The 18,834-nt window shown below is 61.7% G+C and overlaps 4 protein-coding genes across 4 annotated transcripts in view; 1 reads left to right on the top strand and 3 right to left on the bottom strand.

Annotated features, from left to right (window-relative positions):
• Positions 1 to 1,058: 1,058 nt before the first annotated feature.
• On the bottom strand, positions 1,059 to 5,525 carry LOC116494404 (sestrin-3-like). The gene is made up of 9 exons (XM_032196287.1): positions 5,460 to 5,525; positions 3,748 to 3,951; positions 3,417 to 3,599; positions 3,050 to 3,286; positions 2,850 to 2,961; positions 2,588 to 2,706; positions 1,989 to 2,179; positions 1,621 to 1,765; positions 1,059 to 1,250 (listed from the first exon to the last, which is right to left on the bottom strand). Exons 1-9 carry the CDS (start codon positions 5,523 to 5,525, stop codon positions 1,161 to 1,163), a joined length of 1,347 nt encoding a protein of 448 aa, XP_032052178.1. The 3' UTR covers positions 1,059 to 1,160.
• Positions 5,526 to 5,934: 409 nt separating this feature from the next.
• C13HXorf65 (chromosome 13 CXorf65 homolog) lies at positions 5,935 to 7,253 on the bottom strand. Its single transcript, XM_032196433.1, has 6 exons — positions 7,229 to 7,253; positions 7,054 to 7,140; positions 6,834 to 6,968; positions 6,692 to 6,760; positions 6,477 to 6,598; positions 5,935 to 6,045 (listed from the first exon to the last, which is right to left on the bottom strand). Exons 1-6 carry the CDS (start codon positions 7,251 to 7,253, stop codon positions 5,935 to 5,937), a joined length of 549 nt encoding a protein of 182 aa, XP_032052324.1.
• A 552-nt stretch (positions 7,254 to 7,805) lies between these two features.
• On the bottom strand, positions 7,806 to 10,554 carry IL2RG (interleukin 2 receptor subunit gamma). Its single transcript, XM_032196382.1, has 8 exons — positions 10,470 to 10,554; positions 9,352 to 9,442; positions 8,981 to 9,165; positions 8,749 to 8,891; positions 8,501 to 8,663; positions 8,304 to 8,412; positions 8,141 to 8,225; positions 7,806 to 8,058 (listed from the first exon to the last, which is right to left on the bottom strand). The coding sequence occupies exons 1-8, from the start codon at positions 10,552 to 10,554 to the stop codon at positions 7,858 to 7,860; spliced, it is 1,062 nt and encodes a 353-aa protein (XP_032052273.1). The 3' UTR covers positions 7,806 to 7,857.
• A 1,156-nt stretch (positions 10,555 to 11,710) lies between these two features.
• Positions 11,711 to 18,834, top strand: part of MED12 (mediator complex subunit 12) — a 37,033-nt gene continuing 29,909 nt past the window's right edge. The window contains exons 1-7 of the mRNA XM_032196303.1: positions 11,711 to 11,847; positions 12,452 to 12,556; positions 13,340 to 13,531; positions 15,291 to 15,450; positions 16,606 to 16,781; positions 17,083 to 17,193; positions 17,762 to 18,016. Of these exons, the coding sequence (XP_032052194.1) occupies positions 11,749 to 11,847; positions 12,452 to 12,556; positions 13,340 to 13,531; positions 15,291 to 15,450; positions 16,606 to 16,781; positions 17,083 to 17,193; positions 17,762 to 18,016 (1,098 nt within the window). The 5' untranslated portion in view covers positions 11,711 to 11,748. The remainder of the gene's footprint in view (positions 11,848 to 12,451; positions 12,557 to 13,339; positions 13,532 to 15,290; positions 15,451 to 16,605; positions 16,782 to 17,082; positions 17,194 to 17,761; positions 18,017 to 18,834) is intronic.

Here is an 18,834-nt window from a genome sequence, read left to right as displayed (position 1 = left end):
AGAGAGCAAGCACGCATCCATGTCAAACATAATATATTTATAGCAAAAATAGGCTTTTTTCTGTAGCTTCCATACACAAGGTTTTTTCCCCGTACATTTACGCAGTAAACAGGTCGACCGAAGCAGCGTGCGCTGGGCTGACGTTCGAGCTGCCCTCGCTTTAGATCCCCCTCCCCGATGCTGGGTGGCCCCGTGCCCGTTCTGTGGGTGCTCCCCTGTGCCTGGCAGCCAGGGACCCTCGTCCCCTGCCCCAGCTCGGGGCTGGCAGCATGCACGGAGCAGCCCCGGGATGGGGGCGTGGGGTGGTTGGTGCCTGCTCCTGGCAGGGGCCAGGCTGGTGCTGCTCGTGTGGGGACAGCCCCAGGAGTCCCCCAGCCAAGGTTTTGGGGTTCCCTTAGCTCACCTGGGCTGTTCAAGCAGCAAGTGGCTGGGCACAGGGCCCCAGCCCTCGCTGTGGGAAGAAAATGCAAGCCCTGCCCTCGTTCCTCCTGCCCGTCCACCAACAGGAGACAAGGGGGGGTCTGGGGCTAGCCCCAGGGGACAGCCAGAAGTCTTCTGCACAAAACCTCGGAGCCTGAACACTGCTTGAGGCCCTTCTCACCCTGCTGCCAAGGATGGCAGAGTGCTAAGGCACCCACCTGCAGGAGCTTCACAGTTTGGAGTTTGCACGGGTCATCGCTCGTCCGTCCCGCGGGGGTTTGGCACGTGGACACGAGCGGCAGGACACGGACCCAGCGAGCGCGTCCCCGTCCAGTCCCAGGCTGGGACGCAGAGGACCCAGCACACCTCCCTTCCTGAGCACGCAGCGCAGGGCATTGCAGAGCTTCCCTCTGGTCCCATCCCGCCCCCCTTTTTTCCCCCCCTCTCGTGTCTTTGGCAGTCCTCCTCGGCCGGCTTCAAGTCTTCAGCATCACACGGACATCTCAGCAGCACGGACTTGCCTCACAGTTTGGTAATTGCACGTAACAGGGCCACTCGGCGTGCCCCACAAGGAGAAGGAGGAGGAAAAAAAAAAAAAAAAAAAAAAGGAACAAGACAGTCAAGTAAACTAAGTTGAGTAATCCCTCGCCGCCCGTCCCAGCACGGCGGCTCGCACACGAGTCCAGGGAGAGGATGGAGAGGATGCTGGCCGGCCCCGCCGCCGCGCAGCTCCCCAGCGCCTACGAGACCATGTACTGGGTGATGGCCTGCAGCGCGTACAGCAGCTCCGCCTGCATGCGGGCTTCCAGGATGAGCAGGTTCACGTGCACCTGAGGGAGGCAAGAGGAGGTCAAGCGGCCGCACGCGCTGTGTGCAGCCGCGCCAGCAGCGTGCCCACCCCGACAAGGGGGTCTTTTGGCTCGGGACGCTGCTGCAGCTTGCGGCTGGGCCAGGGGCTCACCCCGAGGTGCCCACGGATGGGGGTGACCACCTCGGAGCTCCCCGTGCTGCTGGTGGCCACGCTGCCCACACCCTGCTGCCTGCAACTACGTACAAACAGCAGCTTTCCATTTTCCCCTCCCTCGGTGTGGTTTGGGGGCTCAAAGGTTTCTCCCGTGCTCCCCCGAGCATCCCAGCCCCTGGCCCCTGCTCGCTCCCAGCCCAGCCACGGGCGGTCAGAGGCAGGGGGTGCTGCCCTACCTTTTCACTGTGCTTGAACTGCTTCCAGAACCTGTCAAACATTTCAGGGTTTGTCTTCTCTGGGTAGCAGGTTACAGTCTTAATGTAGACTTTGAGCATTCGCTCCAGGAGGTGATTCACCTCTGCGTAGTCGTAGTCGTCGTACCTGCGGGGAGCACCATCGGCACCCGGCCCCAAACCAAGCACCTCTCCCCTGCTCCACCCCAGCCATGCCGCAGGCACGGGACAGGGCCACCGGCGGCCACCAGGCACTGAAGCCATGTGCAAGACATCCCCGAGCATCTGGGGACACAGCAGAAGCGGCCTGCGCTCCTCCTGCCCGGATCAGCTCGGCTTTCTCCCTCGGACCGCGAGGTTGGCTTCGTTACCTGATGCCAAACATGCAGTGGATGTAGTTCCAGATGCCCCGCTTGAAGACTGAGGGTTCGCAGCCCTGTCTCTTGGCCATGGCACTGCTCTGCAGGCCATCCACCATCCGGAACTTCTCGTCCAGGAGGTGCCCGATGTCCGAGTAGAGGCGGTTCACCAGCGAGAAGCCGTGGTCTTCCCAGGAGTAATCCTGTGGAGCACAGCGAGAGGCTTTCACCACTGCAGGAAAGAGCCTGGGGCATGTTCCCAGGGAGAACGGCTGCTGAAGATCCGGGATGCAGCAGGAATCAGTGGGTTTGCTCTGCCACAAGTCCCAGCACGCCTCATCAGGCAGCTTTGGAACAATTTCGGAACAAATTTTAACCCCCCACCTCCGCGTTCACCCACAGCAGGCCCAGAGGGGACCTGCAGCGGTTCTTGAGGACAGAAGGCGGTCGCTTCCCCCCCAGCCCTTGTCGGATGGGTCCCCTCGCAGGGCAGAGCCTCCCAAGGGCGCAGTGAAGCCGGGGCAGCCCCACTCGGGGCCACACGGGCACCCCACAACCACCACTCCCCGGCAGCATGGGCTGCTGCCCGCAGGGAGCGCGAGGAGCCTCACCTGGACTCTGAATACCTGCGTCTGGTCCTCATCGCGCCGGGCGAAGTCCTGGTAGCCAAAGTCAGGGTCCTGCATGTAGCACGCCAGGTTGGCGGCGCCAGTGACTTCCCCGACGGTATCTGGGAGAGGGGAGAGACCGCGGGCAGCTCAGGGTGGCTCAGCTGCCCCGTTCCCAGGCAGCCAGAGCTGGGTCCCCAGTGCCGGCATCCCAGGAGCACCTCTCTGGCAGGGTGCTCCCACCCTGCACCTTCCCTTCCCTCACCTTCCTCGCGGTCTGGCAGCAGCAGCCTCGTCTCCTCCCTGCCCTCCGTCTCTACGTGGATCCGCTGAATGCGCTCCCGGAGAGAGTCCAGCTCCATGCAGGAGTCCAGGGACTGCTCAGGAGCACAGCGTGCCGTGAGGGCAGGGCGCTGGCCGTCCCCATCCCCGTCCCCATCCCCACGGTCCCACCCCGGCGCTCACCCTCTTGCGGTTGATGCGCAGCAGCTCCTGGCTGCAGCCGTTCCCGGTGGCGGCCTCGCAGAAGCACTGGTTCCCGGGCGGAGAGGCCTTCAGCGACCCCCGGCCCCCCGGCCCCTCTTCCTGCTCGCAGCCGCAGCCGAAAACAAAGCTGGCGAGCGCGTGGCAGTGCGCCAGGAGGACGACGGCGTGCACCAGCTCCGCCAGCGACCAGCTCCACTCGCTGATCTTCAGCAGCTTCTGCAGGACACGGGCAGGGCATCAAGGGCGAGCAGGGGGCCACGGCACCCACCCGGCCCCACTGGGACACTGCGGGGGCTGCCGTCCCCCAGCACCTCCCCGATCCCCGGGCAGAGCACCCCCCCGCTACCTCGATGTGCTCCTTGGTGATGAGCCAGGGCCGGTGGGCCAGGATCTTGTTGATCTCGTTGAGGTTGCGGAGTTTGGGGGGGATGAAGTCGAGGCCGCGCAGCCACTGGGGATCGCCCCCCGCCCGCAGGAACTGCAGCACGTGCAGGTTCACCAGGTACCGGCACTGGTGCCGGGCGGCCGCCTGCAAGAACGCGGCGTCAGCCCCGGGTGGGGAGCAGCCGGAGGGGACCCCGTGCGTCCACCTCGCCTCGGGGCCAGCCCGCTTTGGCTTCTGCAGGGAAACCCACGGCACGAGGAGCACCCGGGTGGCTCCGGCGGCGGGGGCTCACCATGATGGCGATGTAGTGGCGGCAGTCGAAGGGCAGCGGGCCGTCCATGTGCAGCAGGTAGTGCTGCGTCTTGAGGAAGCTGTCGAGGTAGCGCGGGTGGTAGCCCATCTGCTGGGTCACCGCCTCCAGCCGCCCCCGGCTCGCCAGCGCCTTCACGAAGAGGAACTGCGGGCGCTCGGGCTCGCTGCCGGACATCTTCACCACCTGCGGGGAAGCGCACGGCTCGGCACGGGGAGCCCGGCCGCCCCCCCCGGGGCTCTCCAAGGGGCTCCCTCCTCCCAAAGTGACCCCGCCAGGCCAGAAGCCACCGCAGCGGGCTCGGGGTGCCCCTGGGGAGGCAGCACCCGAGGGCACCCACGCGGGACCAGGAGGAGCAAGGTGCCAGTGGAGCTGCTGAGCTGCTCCGGGCTCGTGCCTGTGCCAGCGACGTCCTGGCACCCACAGCTCCGTCAGGAGCACAAGGAGGGGGGCTCGGAGGTCCCCCCACACCACAACCACCATGCCCATGGGAGCTGGGGCCGGGCTGGTTTTCGGCAAGGCGACGCAAAGCCGCGCTGCTCCGGGCGCAGCACCCCGGGGTGCCGGGAGGCTGAGCGAGGCCGAGCTGCGCGCAGCGCTCACACCCCCGGAGCGGCACAGGAAGCGGCTCGGGCTATTTTCTACCACCCTGCCTCTGGTGACGAACGCACGCTCGCTCAGGTGTCAAGAGCTTGACTCGGCTGCGATCGGAGCTTCCTCTTCGGCCAAAAGGGGTGCGCAGAGCAGAACGGGCAGGGAGGGACGAGGAGCGCCAGCCTCTCAGGCACAAGGGCGAGGGTGCGAGCCCAGAGCCCCCCGCAGCTCCTGCAGCCCCCCAAAGGGCTCCCGACGGCTCCGGGTGGTTTCTTCTCACCGGGCACCTCCGGGTGCAGACGGACACACGGACAGCCCCCGGGCCGGGCTGCGGGGGGACGGGGCTGACCCGGCCCGGGGCTCCCCCGCCTGCGCCCCCCGGGGCTGCCACCGCCCCCCGTGGGTCCCTCCCCGGCCCCGTCTCTCCCGTGCCGGTCCCTCGGAGCGCGGTCGTTGCCCTCCGCGGTCGCCCCCCGGTTCCTCTCCCGGGATGCCCGTGCCCGCTGCCCCTCGACGGCAGCCGTCGGGGCCGGCACCCGCCTCGCCCCCCTCGCTCCCGGTGCGCGGCCCCGCGGGGGGCTCCCCCCGGCCCTCCCCGGTGCCGGTGATGCTCCCGGGACCGCGGGCAGCCCGGCCCCCGCCCGGTTGTCCCGAGGAACGAGGGAAGTGCCGGTGCCGAGACCCGGACCGGGGGCGGGGGGGGTGGGGACCCACAGCGGTTCCGTGCCCGGTGCCGGCCGCCGGTAACCGGGGCCCCATTGTGCGGGCGGCGGCAGCGGCAGCGCCCCCGGTGCGCGGCGCGGGCAGTGCAGGCGGAGAGAGAGAAAAACAACTTTGATTGGCAGTGATGGAGGCACGGCGCCTCCCGCATCCCGCACAAAGGGGACGGCGCCGCCGCACCGGCACCGGCACCGGGACACCGGGACACCGGGCCCCGCGTTGGGACGGCGCCGCCCGGCTGCGGGCAGGGCAGGGCAATGCAGGGCAGGGCAGGGCCGCGAGCTGCCGGTAGCGGCGGGCGGGTGCCGGTGGGCAGCTCCGGTGCGGAACCGAGCCCGGGGCTCCGCTGGGGGCTCCGGTAGCGGCGGGGCGGGTCCTACCTGCCCCGGCAGCCGCTGGCACCGGCTTCCTCGGGGGTGCTCCATGCTCTGGGGACACACGATCATGGTGAGCCCGCGCCGTGCGCTGCCGCCCGCTGCCCGGTGCCGGTGCCCGGTGCCCGGTCCCGGTGCCGGCCCCGCCCGCCCCGTCCCGGCCGGTCCCGTCCCGGCCGCCGGCCCCGCTGAGCCGGGCACCGCGGCAGCCCGGTGCGGGGCGGGGGGCGTGGCCTCGGCGCCGCCTCCGCCAATCACCGCCGAGGGGGGCGTGGCCTCGAGGGGGCGGCACCGCGTGGCCGGGTGGAAAGTTACCCGGGATGACCACGCCCACCACCAGAAAGGGGGCGTGGCTTTGGGAAAGCCCCGCCCATAAAGGAAAAGGGGGCGTGGCTTGTGCTGCCCCGCCGGCGGGGGGCGCCACGTGGCGCGGTCCCGGTCCCGGTGTCCCGGTGCCGACGGCCCCGCGGCTTTATTGGGCTCAGCGCTGCCTCGGCCGCTGCTGCCGCCCCCCCGGGGGCTGCGGGGTCCTGCGGGGAGCCCCCTCCTGCTCCTCGCCGGGTCGCGCCGCGCCTCGTGCCGCTGCCTTGCCCTGCAGGGAGGGGTGGGGGTGACACGGGGACGGGGGTGACATGGGGATGGGGACGGCACGGGGATGGGGACGGGGGTACTGGGACAGGGATGGGGGTACCGGGACAGGGATGTGGCCATGGGTCATCAGGGCTGCAGGATGTGGCCACGTGTTGGTGCTGGGGACATGGGGATGGGGTGGATATGGGGTGGCATGGGGACACGCAGGGGCACAATGGGGCATCAGGACAGGGAGGAGGGGTGGCACGGTGTGGGGATGGGGGGTGTGGGGACAGGGCAGCTCCCACCACCAAGCACCCAGCAGATGCCAAGAGCTGGAGAGGTGAGGAAGGCCCCCGGACGTGGTGGTGGTGTCCCCGTCCCCAGGGTGGAGGTGGCCTTGTGGGAAGTGGCAGTGCCAGTGCCACCCGGTCCCTCAGGGCCACCCCTTACCGCTCCCTGGCCGTGGGTGCCAGCGGGCAACGCCTCGGTGGCCGGCGCCCTCCTGCCCTCCGCAGCCTTCAGCGAGCGCTGGAGCCTCCTGTGCGTGTGCTGCCCGTGCTGCCGCAGTCCCTCTGCACCGGGGACAGGGCTGGGGGCTCCGTGGTGGCGCCCGGGGGGGGATAACCCCAAAGTGTGCGCCCCGCAGGTCCCCATCCCTCACCCACCGATCAGCGCCACGCTGGGGTCCTTCAGCAGGGGCGTGAAGGTCCGCGACGCCAGCTCCTGCGCAGTGCCTGCGGGCACTGCTGTCACACCCACCGCAGCGCCCTGCGGGGACCGCGGGGACAGGGGGGGCTCTGCGCCTACCGGGGGTGCCCAACTCCACCCTGCACACGTAGTAGGTGCCGGGTGCCGGCAGGAACTCGCTGGCCCTCTCCCGTAGGGTCTTGACCTGGAAGAGCAGCTTGGGGGTGCCCAGCTTGTCGCACACATCGATGACGTCTGGAAAAGCCAGGGCGCGCGTCCCAGTGGTGCCAGCCCCATGGGGAGCCCCTGCGGGGTCCCGCCTGCTGCCCCCTGAGCTCACCGGTGGCGGGGACCCCCACCTTGCTCCTCAGGTGGGAGAGCAGCAGCAGGATGGGGCAGTCGGTGTTGACCAGGAAGCTCTGGTTGTCTGTGGGGACAGTGGCGGTGGCCAAGGGGACGTCCTGGAGACCCGCAGTGTCCCCCCGCCACGTCCTCGGGGCAGGGAGGGGACTCACCACCATGGTTGATGCAGATGAACATGCTGCTGCGGGATGGAACCGTGGGGCTGCTCCCTGCCCCGTGGCGTTTGTGAGGTCGGAACGGGGGTGCCGGGGTGCTGGTGAACCCAAATTCCCCACCCCAAGACCCCCGGAATGAGCCCGACCCAAAACAAAGTGCAGCAGAGCTTTATTGCAGCTGGAAACCCGCGGTGCAAGCAAGCAAGAGGCCAGGCTGCGCTCGCCCGGTGCCCGATGACAGCGGGGTGGCCCCGGTGGCTTGTCCCCTCGGGGTCCCTCAGTGCAGCACCCGTCCCTCGGCGCTCCTTCGGCCGCACGTCCCCACCAGCCAGCCCTGCTGCCCCGCCACGGGGGCTGGGAGTGCAGCCTGGCTGTCCCTGCTGGGTGTCACCGGGTGCCACCGGGGCTGCCCCACATGGGGACACATCCCCGGTGTGCTCACGGGCACCACAGAGCAAGGGATCCCCCAAAAGGGATCCCCCCTGGGGCTGTGCCCGGCTGGACACCCAGCGCTGAGGACGGGGCGGGTGCTGGCACACCGTGGCAGGGAGCAGGACTTGGGATATTTGGCAGGGGCAGGGTGGGAGCAGGGGGCAGGGTGGGTTTGGGCAGCGCTGCTGGCAGCGTCACACCCCCACGTAGTTGTTCTGGTAGGGGCTGTGCTCACGGGGCCCAGCCGGGGCCCCGGGCCCCCCCGGCGGGCGGTTGCTGCCATCCCACTGGGGCTCGTGGCTCTCCTTGGAGGGCAGCTCGCTCACGTGGCAGATGCTCTCGCTGTAGTTGGGCTTGAAGCTCTCCAGCATGTCTTTGGGGACTCCAGCCCATTCCTCAGGGGGCAGAGCAGGGTGAGCGGGGTCAGGAGGTGCCGCCCAGCCCAGCCCGGCCCCACCACAGGATGGGGCGACTTACCTGGAAGTTGCCGTTGTGGGTGATGAAGAGCTCATCGAAATTCTTGCTGGGGTTGGGGATCCGGGGCATGAGGATGACCCAAACCCTGCGCGGGACAGAAGTGTCGGAGGGGCAGGCGCTGCCCCACACCCGCCCCCCACACGCCCCCCGGCCGGCCGCTCACCTCTCCATGCGCACCAGCAGGACGACGAGGACCAGCAGCAGCAGGCAGGAGGCGATGGGGACGAGAACCGTGTGGATCCAGAACCTCTGCAGCTGCTCCTCCGCGAGATCTGCGAGGAGCCCTGGTGGTGGGGACGCAGCCGGCACACGGCCACCGCGGGGCAGAGGAAGGAGCCGGCGCCGTGGGCACGTCCCTACCCTTGCTGGTGGTGTTTCTGCCCCAGACCACGGGGACGCTCCACTCGCTCCAGAGCTGGGTGCTGCCGCAGTAGCTGTTGATCTTGCTGCGCACGTAGAAGGTGTAGTACTTCTCGTAGTCCACGCTGGGGAAGGAGAAGATGTCTCCCTTCACCCCGTGCTCCTGGGGAGAGAAAAGGGAGAGGCGGTGAGGGCCAGCGCTGTGGGGATGGGCAGGGACTCGGTGCCCTCCCCCCGGCGCCTCTTACGATCCAGCTCGTGTCCTTGTTGCTCTTGTACTTGACGGCGTGCTCCAGGCACTGCGCCTTGGGGTACGGGGAGCTCCAGGTCAGCTGCAGCTGGTTGCTGCTCATGTTGCGGATGGTCAGGTTGACGGGAGCCCCTGGTTTCACTGCGCAGCACAGACAGAGCCCGGTGAGCGCCGTCCCCGTGCCCCGGCGGCCCTGGGGAGCCCCTGGGACCCCCTTCCCTGCTCCATACCGAGGTCCTGCAGCTCCATGCGCTTGCTGCGGATCTCCAGGGTCTGGCCGTTGACGCTGGCGTTGAGGAGGACGTGGAAAGGCTGGAACTGGATGATCTCGCTCTGGTTGAAGTGGCAGCCGACGCTGACCCCCCGGTCCCACAGGTAGTGCTTGCACTCCAGCATGGGCAACCTGGTCTCGTACCTGTGTGCGGCGGGTTACGGGGGCTCCCCAGGACCCCACATACCCCAACCCTTCCTGGAGCCCTCTCTGGGTGCGTCCCACCCCAGCGAGCCCGCAGACAGAGCCTCCAGCCCCGGGCTCGGCACAGAGGTGCCGGTGGGGGCTGGAAACCCTGCGGGGGGCTGGCGTGGGGCAGGGGGCACCTACCAGTAGTAGAGGGAGTAGTTGGCCGTGAGCGTCTCCCTGCTGCCCCACTTGCAGGTCATGTACTCCTCGTTGAACAGGACGCACTCCACCCCTGCAGGGAACAGAAACCACCGGTCACTTTCCGCTTTCGCGCTGCCCACGGCCCACACCAGCCCCACGTCTTCCTCCGGAGAAGTGCGAGCTCAGCGCCTCTCCCTCCCGCATCCGTGCTCGGCTCTTCCTGCCCTGATCGAACCGCGGCACCGCTGGCTTCTGCGGGGCTCTGCCAGGGTCTGCGCCCCAAAACTGGTAAAAAAAAAAGTCTGGTTCAAGGCACAAAACCCGCCCGCAGCAGCCCGGTGCCCCGCTCGGTGCCGGCTGTGGTTGCCTGTGCAGGATGCTGCGCCGGCGGGCCCGCTGTGAGCGTGTTTTTCCAGAGGAAACGTGGGTTTGCCATTTTGTAACCCCAGATAAATCATGAAGACGAGCAACCGTGTGCCGAACTCCGGTTGCTTCGGCGTGTGGAAACGGAGGGCATCCTCCCGGCCGGCGGGTTGATTTGGAAACCAGTTATTTGGCCACCGGGCAGCCCAAAAGCCACTGGGCTTCCCGAACGCGGCAGCAGCCGTGGGGGCACCGATGTGAGCGAGGAGCCGGCCGCCCCCGGGCCCTATATACGTGCGGCACCGCCACGGGGATGGAAACGGAGGCGGCCGCAGGCACCGCACAGGACAAGCATGGGGTGCCCACAGCACAGCCCTCCCGCAGCCCCCCGGCACCCGCAGGGCCCCGTCTGGCATCTCCGGGGGGCTCGGAGCTGGGCCTTGGCCGTGGGGCTGCCCCGATGGCCAGGCTCCCTCTGCCCTCGGTGCTGGGAGCCCCGTGGCTACCCGAGATGTGGGGCTGGAGGCTGTGGGGTGGGAGAGCGTGGGGCTGGCACCCACAGGGCCAGAAGTACTCCAGCTCCCAGTTGGGACCCCGGACACCCAGGGGGATGTCCCGGCACAGCCCGGCTCTCCCGGCAGCCCCATTGCTGGCAGCCCCGAGGCACGGCACATGGCCCCGCATCCTCCCCTCGGCCGCCATCACTGGGGCGTGCTGTCCCCGACCCCGCCACCCACCGGGCTCCCCCCCATTACCTGTGGGGCCATGGGTGGCGGCGAGGCGGGGGCCCAGCCCGCAGAGCAGCAGGACGGGCGCGAGGAGAGCCGTGGGGACCGCCATGGCGTGGCCTGCGTGCGACGGCCCCGCGCAGCCCACCTCGCTCCGCCGATGGCTTCCGCACCCGCCGCCGCTTCCTGCCACACGGCGCCGCCCGCCGCCGAGGGCCCACCCTATATGACGCCCCGACGGGGCCCCATTGCTCTTCCTGCATGGCCCCCGCAGCTCTGGGGCCCCGCTGGGACCCCACGGCTCGGCCCCTTGGGATCAAGGCTGCTGTGGGGGGTCCTGAACTGCGGGCAGGCCCGAGGGCGCATATGGGGTGGTGGTCATAGGGGGGCTGTGGTGGGGAGGGGGGTGTGGTGGGGGGCGGTCATGGGGCTTGGCAGGGGGCAGGTAGTGGGGGGCGGGCTGGGGGTGGTGGGATGGGGTAAAGATGGGGAAAGGGTGGTGTGGGGGTCCCATGGGGGTCCCGTGGGGTCCCCTGGGGGTCCCGTGGGGTCCTGTGGGGGTGCTGTGGGATCCCTGGGGGTTCCATGGGGGTCCCCTGGGGTTCCATGGGGGTGCAGTGGGGGTCCCCTTGGGGGTCCTGGGGGGTCCTGCAGAGTCCCATGGGGTTCCTGGGGGTGCCATGGGGGTGTCGTGGGGTGTTCTGGGGTGTCCTGGGGTGTCTTGGGAGTCCCGTGGGGTGTCCTGGGGGTGCCATGGGGTCCTGTGTGGTGCCCTGGGGGTTCTGTGGGGATCCCTCGGGGGTCCTGTGGGGGTCCCATGGGATCCCGTGGGGTCTCCTGGGGGTCCCGTGGGATCCCTGGGGGTGTACTGGGGGTCCCACGGGTCCTCTGGGGGTCCCATAGGATCCCTGGGAATCCTGTGGGAGTCCCATGGGGTCCCGTGGGGTGCCCTGGGGGTGTCCCGGGGGTGCCGTCGGGGCGGGCACGTGGCGGGCCGCCGAGGAGCGGCCCCGGGGTGCGGCGTGGGGGGGGGGAGTGACCACGTGATCCCTCCCGCTCCCGCCAGGGGGCGCCGCTCGCCCCTCGGCCGCCCTTCGGCACTTTCCGCCTCCGCCCGGCGGAGGCTCGGGCCCTCCCCTTCGGGTTTCTCCGTCCGCTTTCGGCTGCGCTTCGGGGAACTCCGACGCCGCTCGGGTCCGTCCGGAAGCGTTCGGGCCTTGCCGGGCCGTCGGCGCAGGCGCAGTGGCGGGCGGCCCCCGGCGGTCCTTGTTGTGGCCCGGCCGCCGCTGCCCGCCGGCAGCCCGGGATGGCGGCCTTCGGAGTCCTCAGCTACGAGCACCGCCCGCTCAAACGGCCGCGCCTCGGCCCGCCCGACGTCTACCCGCAGGACCCCAAGCAGAAGGAGGTGCTGAGGGGGGCGGCTGATGGGTTATAGGGGGCAGCCCCTCAGGGCCAGGCCCCGTGTGTGTGTGTGGGGGGGGGGGGGACCCGGCACGGCCCTGACCGGGGGTGGGGGGAGGCCGGGACAGGCCTCGGCCCACGGGGACCCCTCAGGGACCCCCCAAGGAACCCCCCTAGGAATCCCTCAGGGACCCCCAAGGACCCTCCATGGACCTCCAAGGGACCCCCAAGGACCCCTAGGGACCCCCTAGGAACCCTTCAGGGACCCCTCAGGGGACCCCCAAGGACCCCCCAAGGAACCCTTAGGAACCCCTCAGGGACCTCCAAGGGACCCCCAAGGACCCCTCAGGGACCCTTAGGAACCCCTCGGGGACCCCCAAAGACCTTCCATGGACCTGCAAGGGACCCCCTAGGAACCCTTCAGGGACCCCCAAGGACCCTCCATGGATCTCCAGGGGACCCCCCGGGACCCTTCAGGAACCCCCTAGGAACCCCCCATGGACCTCCAAGGGACCCCTGAGGGTCACCCAAGGACCCCTGAGGGATCCCCAAGGGACCTCCCGGGCCTCCTCAGGGCATGCTGACCGCCTCCCCCCCCTTCCTCTCAGGATGAGCTGACCGCCCTGAACGTCAAGCAAGGCTTCAACAACCAGCCCGCCGTCTCTGGGGACGAACACGGCAGCGCCAAAAACGTCAATTTTAACCCCGCCAAGGTGAGAGCCTGCCGGAGCAGCCCCCCTGGCAGGTCATGGGGCTGGGCTGGGCTGTTCCTGGTGGCTGTGGGTCTGCTGGCGGCCTCCTCGCCTTCGGGATGGTGCTGCGGGAGCTGCCCCTGCACGGTCAGAGTTTGGTGTTGGTCAGCAGCTGCGGCTCCCAGCTCTGAGAGCAGATCCTTGTCTGGCCTGGTACAGCCGAGTGGCTTTATCGCTGTTTGGTAGATCCGTCCTGATGGTCTGCAGTTAAAGCAGGAGGCCACGGTACTGGTAGCGAGAAACTTGTTCAGAATAGGCCTGGTTAGATCATTGTGATGGTGGAAGAGATGTAAGGTTTGTTGAAACATCTGGCAATTTAAACGCAGGGGTTGCCAAATAGGCTTTGGCTTCGTTTTTCTGATACTAAGGCATTAACTGCTTGGGCTCCCTTCTGAGGGGACTGGCAGTGACCTGGGGTGGAAGGCAATCGATAAGCACGGTGGTTTTGTTTTCTTTGGCTCACCTCTGTCCCAGAAGCCCTCGGTCTGGTTTGACTTAAGTGTTTATAAGGAGTTGTGTCCAGCTCAGCTGGAGTCTTTGCTCGGTTATTGTATTGTCATCTAGAAGCATTCCTCTTTGCAAGGATAGTAACGGAAATTATTGGCATTTTTGTGTGTGTGTGTTTCAGAAGTTCATAACCGGTGAGACTTCTGGCAGGAAGGATAGATGGGATTTTAAGCGAGCAGAGCAGATTTTTCAGCTATGAAATGTAATTTGTCTTTTTTCTTCCTTTCCTTCCTCCAGATCAGTTCAAATTTTAGTAGTATTATTGCAGAAAAGCTGCGGTGCAATACACTGCCGGACACAGGAAGACGGAAACCCCAGGTGAATCAGAAGGATAACTTCTGGCTGGTGACAGCGCGTTCGCAGAGTGCCATAAACAACTGGTTCACCGATCTGGCTGGGACTAAGCCTCTCACTCACCTGGCCAAGAAGGTATGTGGCAGGGGAGGCTGCCCAGCAGGGCAGAGCATTTTATCCATGCTTCCTCCTGAAGTGTTTGCTTAGTAGGTTTTACTGCTTGGAGGAGTTTCTTCCATCTACATCTCTTGAAGTTTCCAGCTTGAAGAGCATATCCAGGATGTGCATTGCACTCCTTGTGGTCTCCTTGCTCAATCCGCTGGTCCCTTGTCTTTTATTTGGAGGCTGGGTTCAGCTCTGTTTCCTGCCTCGTGTGGCGTGGCTGATTTCTGCTGAGGTTCTGATGTTTTTCAGAAGAGCTGCTGCTGTCGCCTTTGGCCTGTTGTTTAGACGAGGACCTTTCCTACTGGGGGGGTTTCCAACTTCTCCAAAGTTGCAGTGGGAATTACTGGAAATGATCAGCTGAGTTACTTCCCAGACTGCTGTTGCAGTGACACGTGTTTCTGGTTTTAAGCTGAGCCCAGTGCGCGTGTTAGCCTGGCTGAGACCAAACTGTAAAGCATTTCTCTGCTCTGGGGGGTAGGGCTAGGGATTACCCTGGCAGCACTGAATGCTTTAGGGTATGGGAGAAGGAAGAAGGGTCCCACTGCCATTTCCTAGGGCCCAATAACAAGGGGAGCTGACTGCCCATCATGCTGGGCCAATAAAGAAGGAACCTAGGGATCTACTGTGCAGCGTGGAAAAATATAACTTCCAGTTGCGAAATAGAAGCAGAGCACGGAGTTTAGAAGCTGGAATTTGCCTGGCCCTTGGAATTCTGAGTCAGCCATGGGAAAATAAAATCATTGTTTTTCCCCACAATCTGTCTCCGGTCTCGTAATAAATTTAGTCTGTCTATCTTCCTTTGCACATCGGCTGTCAGGTTCTTGAGGTCACTGTGAAAATTTGAGCCTTTCAAGGCCTCTCCCAGTTTTCTGCAATGTGCTCCATCAGTTTTAATGGACTTACACGTGCAAACAGCTGCAGTTGGTAGCTGAGCAGTCCGTGGCAGTGAGGCATCAGAGAATAATTGGGCAGAATGTAAGAAACACAGCGAGTGAGTGAGTCAACAGTCAGTAGGTTAGGGAACTTGATACCTACAAAATGTACCTGTTCCCTTTGAATTTCTCGTAGCTCTGTAAACCCACAAATACTCGTGCTCTCCATAGAATCCCGTGCAAGTGAGCCCCACAGCTGTGTGTTTTGCTGTGATGCGTTACCACTTCCTGCTTCATAAATCTGCAGGCTGATGATTTCACTGGTACCCTCCCATGCTTTCTCTTGAATTTTTGAGTCTTGGATTAATGAATTCCTTCCTGCTGTGGTATTCAGTTCCCTGTTTCTCGCAGTCTTCTGTTGGCCACTTGTGATATTATTACAAGACTTTTGTAACCGTTCTGTTTTGTTTACAACATGAAGAGTCCTGTCTTCAGTCTGTCCTCATGCTCGTTCCTGACTCAGTCCTTCGCCTGCACCTTTTGTAGTTGTTTACACCCTCTCTGGAGAATGTCCTCAGAGCTGTTTGCAGGATTCGGGGTGTGGATTTACAGCGATGCAATCGTGCTTTCTGTCTTTTTTCAATTTGTTTTGCTTCTGTTTATACTGAAATGCAGCTCTGGTGCTGTTGCTTTCTGACCGGAGACAAATTCTTACAGTAGGTTTCTTGAGACACAGAGCAGCACAGTGCCTTTTTTCCCTGCACAGGTGGTGGTAGTGCCTGCGGCGTGCGGGATTGCTTCGGAATAGTTCCTGTCCAAGTCCGTGGTTGCGATTCCCCCTCTCCGTTCTGTTGCAGGTACCCATCTTTAGCAAGAAGGAAGAGGTCTTTGGTTATTTGGCAAAATACACTGTTCCAGTGATGAGAGCGGCGTGGCTCATCAAAATGACTTGTGCCTATTACGCAGCCATCACGGAAACCAAGGTGAAGAAGCGGCATGTCATTGATCCCTTCATCGGTAAGCATTTGTGTGGAGCTCTGCTTTTGTCCATCCCAGGTGTTTCCTGCACAGCCTGCTCTTGAGCAGTGAGAGGTAGCCTGGAAATCAACAAAAACTTGTTTCCTGCTGATAAATCCTGGTGCTTTGATGTGCATAACTGTCTAAAATAACACTTGTGAGAGTCCTCTGTTGAAAAATAAGTCTTGGCACCCAGAAATCCTTCCTCAGCGCCTACTTCTTTTTCAAAACGCCCCGTTAAGTTTCACTGTGCTCCTCTGCAGCATTACCTGTTTTTTTCCATACCCTACAAAGACTGCAAATGTTACCGCTTAGCTCTGAGTGATTAGCTTCTTCCTGAGTAAGTATCTTTCCCAGAGAATTTCCATATGTTATTCTGCGTTTCCAGTTTCATTAAACCTTCCTGGATCCCACATCTAACATCCTTTGTGTTCTGACCTGCTCCAGATTATTGCAGTCTAGAGGAACTCCAGTGTCTGTTTGCTGGTTCTTGTGGCTGTCACTACAGGACCTGACCACGCTCCCTTGAAAAGCAGTATTAGCAGCTGATATCCATGGATATTTTTCTTTCTTGTTTATCTTTGGTTTAAAAATTGCAGAATTTTCTTAATTTTTTTTTTTGAGGTTGGTCAGCTTGCTGGATATATTGATTCTAATTTCTTTCCTGTTCCTTTGGATATTTGTCCTACTGCTGACCCAAGTTGTATATTTTTGCCTTGAGTTTTGTCATTTGCATTGTCCCAGGGGAGTGTAGTCGTATTGTTATTTTGTGTACTGAGTTTGTCTTTTATACAGTTAGATTTTAGTAAAAAATATGTTCTAGAAATTGGTGATCATGGCTTTGCACCAGTGTCTGAAATAAATTAAAGACAAGTTCAGAGCTGAAGTGTTTGCAGTGTTTCTGCTGTCTGGAAAGTGATTGAGGATGTTCAGCCAGGCTGGCCTAACCTTGCATTTCTGTGGTTCCCCCAGCCTCACTGCCACCCCCAGCCAAAAACAAAACTAATAGTGGGATATTTACTTTTTTCTCTGTCTTTCTCTACTTTTCAAATGACAGGAACTTTTCTGGTTTTCCACACAGATGCTAGCCTAAGTGTTGGTTCTTTTCCTTCCGTTCACCACCGTGCTCGTTGTTAACGTGTTCCTTTCCTCCAGAATGGACGCAGATCATCACCAAGTACCTGTCAGAGCAGCTGCAGAAGATTGCGGAGTTCTACAGGCAGCTCCCAGGGCAAGGCTGTGGTTCGCCATCTGGGCCGATGCCTCAGGAGGTGGAACAAGCTTTGAAGCAGTGGGACTACAACGAGAAACTAGCCATGTTCATGTTCCAGGTGAGGGACTGTGGAGGGGGCTGCTGCGTGGCTGTGGAGCAGAGGAGGGCTAGGGGATGTGTACCCAAAGTGATTAATTTTTGCAGAATATTTTATTTATGAGTAGACCTTTAGGTCTGGATGCAGTTCTAGTTCTTCCAGGGCAGGATGAGCTCAGTAGTAGAACAGAGTAGTGCAGGATTGTGGAAACTCCTAGAGTTATTTCCATGATCAGAAAGGAAGCAGCTGCTGCCATTTTGCCTTACCTTAGTGAGCCTTGATTCAGCTCTTGTCCATTTGCTCTGCCTTTATCTGTGTGCAGGACGGCATGCTGGACCGGCATGAATTCCTGACGTGGGTCCTTGAGTGCTTCGAGAAGATACGGTCAGGAGAAGATGAATTTCTCAAAATGCTCCTACCCTTGCTGCTGCGGGTAAGAAATACCTGCTGTTTTAGGACAGCTCTGTCTTGTCTGTTGTCAGTCCCCTCCAGACTGCCTAAGGCATGATGAGCTGTTTTGCACTGTGAATGCTGGAGAATGTCCTCCTGCTAGAGCATTATTCTTAGCTGATGCAAGGAAACCTTTCTGAGTTCTGCTTTTTTCTGTCTCTCTCTCCTTTATCCTGTTGCCCTTCATTAGACCTGGCTATCCCTGTCCATCTCATAATTGTGATCGTGGGACTCCCAGTACTCATTGTGCACCCCTGCTTGGAAACCGCTTTTCTTTCTTTCTCTCGTTTTGTCACAATAGATTTTAGATTCTTGAAGCCCTGGGAAGGCTGGGTGTGGGTACATTTTGATGCATGAATTCATTGTCATAGAAAACCATTTAAGGAGTTTCTCTGATGCTTAGTAGCCAGTGGGTGGTAGATGATGCCAAGGTGCGCTGTGTGAAGGGACTGTCTCTACAGGGCAGTGCTATGCTGTATTCAGTGTTGGGGGGATAAAGGGTTTCCTCCATGTTGCTTGTAATGAGGACTTTTTTTTTTTTTACCCTGCAGTACTCTGGAGAGTTTGTGCAGTCTGCGTACCTGTCCAGACGTCTGGCCTACTTCTGCACCCGCAGGCTTGCCATGCAGCTGGACGGTGCTGGCGGGCACCCACCCCACATCCTGTCCACGCAGACAGGGAATGCTCTTCCTTCAACTCCCACCCCTCAGCCAGCTGCCGGGAATCCTCCTCCCAGCCCTTTCAGTGACTTACTTCTGTGCCCTCAGCACCGGCCAGTGGTGTATGGACTCAGTTGCATCCTTCAGGTAGGTCCGAGTAATAGCTGATAACAGGAGGGTCAGCAGGAGCAGTTCATACTGTATGCCATTGCAGAAAAAATCATTACAGCTTGAGACAATAACTTCCTGAGTATAGAAGTTTCAAGCCATGATTGTCAAAGCGTAAGTGCTTGCTGATGTGTTAAGAGAGTTTTGTACCAGACTTCAGTGCTGTAGCAGTGTCCTTGACTGAATTAAATAAGAAAAATGGGTTGGAACAGAGCCTTTTGCTCTATTCACGTGTGCCTCAGATGTCTGGGAATGCTTTGCAGAAGAGAGAGCAAGGGGGAAAAAGGGACATTTCGCCTAACGTTATGTGTATCATTTAAGAAGTTGTCATCTAGGAAAGGAAGGTACACCAGATATGAAGAAGAGCACTTCATAATTTTGTGAGCTCTTCAAAAGAAAAAACAAACAGCAACAGAAACATGCAACTGCCAAAACAACAACAACCACAAAAAAAAAAAAAAAAAAAAAAAAAACACGCACTTTTATGTATGGACGAACTTTAACTGTTTATCCAGACCACTTTCCTTGGAAATGATGGCAGACTAAGAAAAGAAGTGACTCTAAACTTACAGTCTTTATACGTGGAATTGAATAAGCCTTAGGCTGCAGTAAAAGGGCAAGGATGCTGAAGCCTTACTGGTAGATGTTTGAAGGGCAGGTGCTGTTGTGTCACTGTGGGACTCAGTCCAGACCGTGCTCGTGTCAGAGGGAGATAGGTGAGTTCTGTTCAGTGTGTTCATGGTTGTGTTTTTCTCCTTCAAGAGAAGAGTGACTAAGTCAGGTAGATCCCTGTGCAA

Source organism: Aythya fuligula, chromosome 13 (genome assembly GCF_009819795.1).
Source record: "Aythya fuligula isolate bAytFul2 chromosome 13, bAytFul2.pri, whole genome shotgun sequence".
Lineage (NCBI taxonomy): Eukaryota > Metazoa > Chordata > Aves > Anseriformes > Anatidae > Aythya > Aythya fuligula.
Note: the sequence above shows the minus strand (reverse complement) of the source record. Positions and strands in the feature narration are given on the sequence as shown.